An 8,733-nucleotide genomic window follows, 5' to 3' on the forward strand; every position below is an offset into this window, starting at 1 on the left:
TTTTTCTTCCATGCATGAATTGAATGAGGGGAAATTGAACTGAACTGAACTGGACATAAATATATAGAAATCTCCTTGTAAACAAAAATATTTTTATCAAATTACAACCTAGTGCAAGAACAATCATCTGGATAAGCAGGGGGGACTTAACACATGATGAACAAAATGTTTCGAAAAGATTGTTTTTATACTCACTCAAACGCAAGGAATACGAGTCCAACAACCGAGATTAGCTATGCACTTTGAAGCACTCGAGCTTTGGGAAGAGTTGGAGCAGTTGATCACGGCTCCGATTCTATAACATGGTGGAACAGTATTAGTAAAAGGGATTAGTATTTTCATGCTACAATCAATCTACTGATGATTTCACTTTGTAGTTTTCTCTTTATACCTTGATGCCAATACAACCGTTCACATCCAGAGTTGTTAGCGTATTTGAACAGAAGCTCGAGAGTGCCTCCACAGACTTGTCAGTCACCCCAACAATTCCAAACAAACTGCAGTAATAAATAGGGCATCAATACGAACTTTTGGCAGGAATCAATAAGAAAAAATATTTTGTTTGGGATCACCTTAGCAATTCAAGAGACCTGCAGCCTTGGGCAATGGCTAAGACCCCCACATCAGTAACTCTTACACACCTGTCAGTTAACCGACACCAGTAACCAGTTTAGGTATATATGTGAAACGTGTTCTTTTGCTCAAGATGAAATTCTGGGGCACACCCATATAGCTTACATACCATGTCAAATTGAGAGACGCTAGCCTTTTACAGTTTGCAATACAAGAAAGTCCATCATCCGTTAGATTCTGATGCACAGCTTTGGTCAATACAGAAGTATACATAACCAATTTGACCACTGCACCAAGTGGTGACAGAATCTACTTAGGCAAGAGGTCAAAGAAATGAAATTTTTTTAAAAAAAGACGATCACCTGTGCACCGCAGAGATCCAGGAATTTTAGATGAGGCAAAAGTGAAATCTTCTTGTAAGCTTCATCCGTAAATCTGCACATAAATAAGTGAAGCAATATAGAGCACTTTGATGGCTTGTTTGTCAAACACTTTAGTTTGTATGCATATGTAACATTGAACAGGGAATATAATCTTAATTTCATACATAGAAAGGGCATAAAGGTTCAAACTTTGAAGCAAAGAGCACTTCAGCAATATCCTTTGTAAACCACTATCCGTTAGCTTGATGCACCTAAATACATGAAAGATCACAAAAGAATTATAGAACCGTACAAATAACGTGGTATTGTGTTAACTTCAGTCATATGCCTCATCCGATCATATACTTCATCTTGAATCAAGAAAATGAAGAAATATACTCTTTATGATGAATGGCATATTTCAAAAAAGGAGAGATTTAATTTAAAAAAAAAAAAAAAAGTTTCCTCAAGAAAAATAAGGTTAGTAATCTACACAGATCTCTTAGTATTACCTAGTGAGATTCAGTGAATCCAATTCTTGATAGTTGTCCGCAATTAGATGCAAACTTTTATCTGTAATATTCTGTAATATGCACAAACAAAAACTGAGGCAGTCTTTCAACAACAAGAAGATGAAATGAAACCACAAGCTTGCATTAAGCAACAAATTCATGGCCACTGCTCACATATTAGGGGCAGCGACAAGAGGAATAAAACTATCAGTAGTTTATCTTGCTACCCTTTTTCTTTCACCCCAGTATTTGTGTCTATTTAAATATTCTACGTTTCACCTAGACAACAGTATACAGTGGGAAGTGGATTAAAACTATTTTAATGTCTCCAATATGCTCAAGCAGTATAACGTGATAACCATATTGACTACATTTGTACACACAAATGACACACAAACATCTCTAAAGGTGACAACTTCCTCTCATTGTAGTCTAGTAAATACTATAGAATCAGTTTCAATATGAACTAAGGATTTGTTTGGAAACCCGGAAGTCATTTTCCAGATTTTTCCGTGTTTGGGTATTCAAAGGAAATAAAATCAAAAGAAAATATTCATTCTAATCAAGAGAAAAAAGCCCAATTTGGCGGAAAGTGTCTTCCTAGATTTTTAGTTGGAATACATTTTCCGGATTCTTTATTTTCCATCTCTCTTTTCTCTCAATCTTCAAGCTAGTTTCTGGATTATTACCACCACCACCACCACCATTTATTATTATTATTATTATTTTATAACAAATAATATATTCATTAACAGAAAAAATGTAATTTTTTAACGTTCAACCAAACAACAAAAGATAGTTTTCTAACCTTCAGCCAAACACCAGAAAATTAAAATATTTCAAGGGAAATGAATCATTTTCTGGAAAACATTTTTCAAGTTTCCAAATGGACCCTAAATAGTTCCATAGGCTATCTGATATTAGTGGCAAGTACTGGAGTTCAAATAGCAACATTACAACTAGTACAACAGTTTCTTTTATTTAAGAGTGTTTAACTTTATCTGTTCCAACTGTCTGTCCAGTTCTATTTCACAGTTCTAGGAAGCACTTTCTGCAATTGGTTGGAAGGAAGGAATTAAGGGGGAAAGGAATTGTAATTCGGTGGGAAAAGAATAAGGTGGGAATAAAGTAGGAATTACAATTACATTGTTTGGTAGGGAAGAATAATGGAAATGGGAGAAGTGATATAAAGAATAAAATACCCTTGTGTAATAATATTAATAATAACATTCAAGGACAAATATGTCATTTCCTTCCTTTTCCCTTTTCATTGTATGGATGAATTCATTGAATTGCAATTCATAGGGGGGTACCTATGAATTGCAATTCAATGAATTGAGGGAATTGCAATTCCCTCCAACCAAACAATGTAGTTTATCACTTCATTGAATTGCAATTCAATGCCAATGCAATTCATGCCAACCAAACACCCCAAAGTCTATAGGACATTATAATCAGGGTGAGACCTCCAAAAGCAAAGCCTTTGCCAAAATCATTCAAAGTGAGTCCTCATCATCCCACACTCCCACAGTCAGGAGTTCAATGCCTAATTGCCTATCCCCCTTACTAAACCAAACAAATAATATAAAGAGACAGGGAACAAAAATAGGGCACATACAGTCATATACCATACATAATCATTACGTACCTTACAGCCACTTAAGTTCAAATCAACCACAAGTTTGCAGTTTCTCACTAAATGCATTATGCCAAGATCTGTAACCCTGAAAATCAGATTAAGAATCACAGATGTGAAGAAGAAAAATAAGTTTAACTAAGAATACATCAATAGTACATAATAGTCGAGACATAAATTAAGGCTTAAAATACCTTACATTCCAATATATGGAAAATCCCTTCAATTTGGGACAAATACTAGTTATAGCTTCTATCCCTGTATCAGAAATCTTTTGGCAGCCATTTAGGTTCAAAGTCTCAAGGTTTTGAAGGGAATTCCCACACTGCCAATGACAAATGTCATAAATTTGAAACTTCATTACAAGATCATAAACACACATATGCTCAGCACACAAAACGGTAAAGGTTCTGTTTGCTAACAAAATATCAACTTTCTCTGATTTCTAATATTGTTTGAGGGCTACCTTGCTCTTGACATCTTGGAGATTCTTATCTTCCACATCCTGTGCAAACTCGAGGTTTATATGCCTCACATTCCGATATCTCAGCTGGAGGAAAAACACAAATAAATGAAACACCAGAGTTCCAAGAAATTAGATACAAAGCATTTTAAAATTTTTATAATGATCTTCATTTACAGTCAACATAATAAATCCACAGAACCAAATTCTTCTTCTTTGACAGAAAAATGAATATTCCTTTTAGTAACATCTCGTATTTCCGTACATCAATACATTCCAGTCCTTCTCCGGTCTGCATAGCCTTCACAAAATCTCTAATTTGGCAAAATCTATTTTTTTTTTCTTTCACATTCTCAGAAAATAAGCACTATTTTTCTGAAACACATCAATATAAAAGAAACCCCCCCCCCCCAAAAAAAAAAAAAAACTGACCAGAGAAAGGGCTGCAACGAGGCGATTCCCAGCATTGTTCATCTCATGGAAATCAAGCGCCTGAAAAAGGGTTCAGACAAGGAGTACTAAGAAAACCAAAATCCGGAATACCAACGTTGAAAATAGAAGAAAGATAATCTTTTTACACACACACAGATGCATATAGAAGTATAGAGAAGCTGACCAGCCAGAGGGAGGGGTGTGAGATGAGAGTGCGGTGAATCCAAGGGTTGAGGAGCAATAGAGACATGAGGTCTTTTTGGGGTAGTCTGGTGCTGACTATCATCATCACTTTTGGCACTGTTTCTCGGTTCCATACCTCTTCTTCTGCTGTCGTTAATGCTTCTTCCTTTCTCTCCATTGCTCTTTACCAACAATCTTTCGCCTGGAACCCTCAACCAACTACCCCAATCACTTTGCTTCAAATCAATTTTCTGATCAATTTCGTCTAGGGCAAGGGCACCAAACAAAGAAGTTTCTAATCAGACATTTTGCATAATTGCCCTACTTTTGTCTAATCAATAGGGCACCAAAATTTGTTGATGTCTGGGACATTCTAATGGCATTTTGTACTACAATGTATAGTGTATTACTAATATAATATAGCATGTAAATTTTCCTTTTCTAATTTTCAATGTTACATTTTTGTGTTCACATATATCATTATTACTAGCATTTTGTACACACGATGCGTGAAAATTCATGTCCAATATTAAAATATTGATAAATACAAATAATTAAAAATTATAATTTGAATTATATATACACAAATAATATATGTATTTTGTAGACACATATATAATTTATAATTCATAGAAATTTAATTAAAATATAATTAAAAATTAAATTAATAAATAATGACCTTAATAAAATGATAATTAAAAATAGAAAAAAGATATGATAGATATAGGTGTATGGTAATAATGATGTGTTATCAAGGTTAGAATTAAAAATTAACGGTGTACGGGTAGTTTTGTCTAGTAACATTTAAATGTACAACATTTAAAGTAAAATGCACACATTTATTTGGATACAAAAAAAAAGGGACATAAATTAAGGATATAACCTTACGGGGGTGTATTTAATCATGACTTTCATAGAGTTTTAAGAGCAAATTACACTTTTGGTCCTGTGACTATTAGGGGTGTGTTAATTTGGGTACGTGACTTTTAAAATTAACAATTTAGTCCTTTAACTATCATTTTTTTAGCAGATTTGGTCCTCCTGGCCAAATTGACGGTGGAATTTGGCCGGAAAGACATTCGAATTTTTAAATCAAATATTAGTGGGGGTAATTCGGTCTTTTTAATTGTAAAAAAAATAACATTTGATTTAAAAATTCGAACGTCTTTCCGGCCAAATTCCACCGACAATTTGGCCTGGAGGACCAAATCTGCTAAAAAAATGATAGTTAAAGGACTAAATTGTCAGTTTTAAAAGTCACGTACTCAAATTAACACACCCCCAATAGTCACAGGACCAAAAGTGTAATTTGCTCGAGTTTTAATGACTTTTATGAACTTTAAATGTTTGGAGGTATTCAATTCAAACTTTTAGAGAGTCTTTAAAAGTTAGGCGGTATTCAATCAAGATTTTTAAAGAGTCTTTAAAAGTCGTATGGTATTCGATTAAGACTTTTAAAGAGTCTTTAAAAGTCATGTGGTATTCAAAAAGTTATGTATTTTTGTAGACTTTTTAATTTTAAGACTTTTGTAGACTTTTCCTTCTCAAATATAAATAGTTCAAATCCAACCATCAATCCCAAGATTTCAAAATTTTCTTTCTAACAACTTTGAGTGTTTTCTCTCTCTATTTAAACTCTAATTTTCTCCATATTTGAACTTGTAAACCTATCTAAATTCAATAATTTTTTTTCTTCATTATCGTATATTTTCCTCGTACCTAAGCTGTACTAATTTTTCTCTCTCCTAAACTTTACAATCTTCATCTAAAAATTCGAAATAATATTATTTTTACATCATTATTGCTTGTTTATATTGAATTTTATTTTTTCTATGATTTTTTTATCTCTAACTTTCTCTAATTCTCCCTAAACACATGAACAAAGCAATTTTTTCATCGTCAAATTTTAGTATATGTTTCATAATATTCATATAAATACTTATATATTTTGATTTTTATTCTTTTTATGTTTATATTCGTAATATATATATATATATATATATATATATATATATATATATTTTTTTTTTTTTTAACAACAGGTTACTACGGATAGTGAACTACTGTTCACAACAACAATTTGGGGTTGCAAACAGTAGCACCTTGTTGTTCGCAGTCTCAAATTACTATTGCAAATAACAGTACTTTGCGTGATGCCTAGCAATATATCAAGTATAATTTTTTATATATATTATTAATATTAGATTTTTATTTTTTTAATTTTATGTAACTTGTAATTATATTTTTAAATATTTTATTTGATCAATTCTTTTATTATAAATTTTATTGTCCAATATTGTTATGAATTTCTAATGAAATAGTTTTTTTTTGTTGATGTTTATTAATAATACTAGTTTTTTACGCGCATTGCGCGATTGGGATAATGCCCAATGCATTTTTTTTTAAATAAGTACTTTAAAGTATATTAAGGCATGATTATATTGAAATTGTTCATGCATAGATAATTGAAGGTTGAATTTGCGTATTTAAATAGGTAATTCTTCTCCCAAAGGTTGAGTCCCCAACCCCAAGAGCCCCCCACACTCCGACCCAAGGAAGTTGTAAATCTCCGACCCGACAGAGCATTGTAGGAAGTTGTAAATCACGGTGACTCAATGGTTCAGCAGACAGGGCCAAATGCCGATACGCACAAGAAATCTGCCCACTTTGGACATAATTCCCGCACTGCCGCTGCCGAGATTCAAACCTTGGTATCTTCTCCCAAATACTACCCACTAAACCATTGAGCTAAGCCCGTGCGGGTTAAATAGGTAATTCTAAGTTTACAAATGCAATATAATATAGTCAAGATTGATTATAATTGTCAATAAAATAATTGTATAGGTATGGTTGAAACCAAATACGGGACATAAAGGAAAACAAATAAAAATTAGGGCATAAAATATTAAATATATACTAATATTGTTTGAGGAGATTCCGACATTAGGATTTGTGATTAAGTTCTATTAAGACTTAGCTTTAATATTAGAATTAGATTAATGGTGTAGTTATAATTCTATATTAGACTTTAATATTAGAATTAGACTAACGGTGAATTAACGAAAAAGTTAAATGGATAATCATATAATTAAGGATAAATTATAAAATCTTAAAAGAAAAAAATTAAAACCTGAACAATATGAACCATTCATTTGATTTAATAATTTGACGGTCATTTTTTCTACCCAATGTTAATAATTAAATAAATTCGCTGGTCAAATCCGCTAGTTTTTTACGCGCATTGCGCGATTAGGATAATGCCCAATTTTTTTTTTTTAAATAAGTACTTTAAAATATATTAAGGCAGGATTATATTGAAATTGTTCATGCATAGATAATTGAAGGTTGAATTTGCGTATTTAAATAGGTAATTCTTCTCCCAAAGGTTGAGTCTCCAACCCCAAGGGCCCCTAACGCTAACCGCTAACTGCTGATTGTCAAACAAGGACATTGCGAGGTAGTTCTCACTTCAATTTGTTGTGTGATTTGAATACTCTCTTTGTCACAAAATCTCTCAAAGTAGTTAATATGGTTGGCTTTATTAATTATATTTTTTTTAATTTTTTCATGGTATTAATAAAATACTTGGTAAATAAATATATAGCATTATTTTGTATTATAACTTTGATATTTAATCAGAAAAATAGTGCACAAAAAAGATAATAGATAATGTAGTGAATATAATCAATTGATGAATTTGAATGTAAAAATTTTTACATTTGAGAAAAATAAAGACAATATAACTAATGAAAATATTTCTTTTAATTAATTTATTGATAATTAATAATTTTTTTTCACTGAATAAAGACATTGTAAGGATAATGTAGCGAATATAATCAATTAATAAATTTGAATATAAAGAATTTTTATATTGAAGAAAAATAAAGACAATATAACTAATAAAATTATTTCTCTTATTTAATTTATTGATAATGAATAATTTTTTTTTTTGAATAAAGACATTGTGGACACATAATTCTAAATTAAAGAAATGCATATGTATCATTTTTCGTTGTAACTACTAAATTATTATTTAATTATGCTAACTTGATTGGGATGAGGTTTGAACCTAAGACATTTTTTTATTGAAATCAATGAGTAAGTTAACGGTGAACTAACGGCAATTCTTAAAATTTTAACGGAATTAGTAACGGTGTGTGGGTATTTTAGGAAATTTTAGTGTAAAATTTAAATCTGATCAATCTTTTAATCCATCTGAGCCATACATTTAATTAAAATCTGTGACCGCCATTTTTTCTACCCATTATAGGCCTAACTCTCTTGGGCTCTTATTAGTATAGTAGATATATAAGTAATTAGCATTTTTTTAAAGAATAAGTAAGGCTGTCCTTATCCCAGCCAAACTCTCCTTTGCAAAGTGATGTGGCAAAGCCACATATACATTTTTTATTTTATTTTTTTTATGAAATGGGTTTGCAAATTTGCACTGCAAGCAAATTTGCAAACCCTGAAAAAGCTGCCGCGGCAGCTTTTGTATATTTTTTTTAAAATTTTATTTGATTTTTGTACTTTTTAATATTTTAATATAATTAATAATGTTATTTTAATATA

The 8,733-nt window shown here is 31.3% G+C and overlaps 1 protein-coding gene across 1 annotated transcript; it reads right to left on the bottom strand.

Moving 5' to 3' along the window:
- Positions 1 to 40: 40 nt before the first annotated feature.
- LOC109150673 (F-box protein At3g58530) lies at positions 41 to 4,513 on the bottom strand. The gene is made up of 12 exons (XM_019298651.1): positions 4,163 to 4,513; positions 3,979 to 4,038; positions 3,550 to 3,633; positions 3,278 to 3,408; positions 3,096 to 3,171; positions 1,448 to 1,518; positions 1,121 to 1,207; positions 936 to 1,008; positions 743 to 810; positions 573 to 641; positions 392 to 497; positions 41 to 295 (listed from the first exon to the last, which is right to left on the bottom strand). The coding sequence occupies exons 1-12, from the start codon at positions 4,337 to 4,339 to the stop codon at positions 230 to 232; spliced, it is 1,068 nt and encodes a 355-aa protein (XP_019154196.1). The 5' UTR covers positions 4,340 to 4,513; the 3' UTR covers positions 41 to 229.
- Between the last annotated feature and the right edge of the window lie 4,220 nt (positions 4,514 to 8,733).

The sequence above is a fragment of the Ipomoea nil genome, unplaced genomic scaffold (genome assembly GCF_001879475.1).
Source record: "Ipomoea nil cultivar Tokyo-kokei standard unplaced genomic scaffold, Asagao_1.1 scaffold0268, whole genome shotgun sequence".
Lineage (NCBI taxonomy): Eukaryota > Viridiplantae > Streptophyta > Magnoliopsida > Solanales > Convolvulaceae > Ipomoea > Ipomoea nil.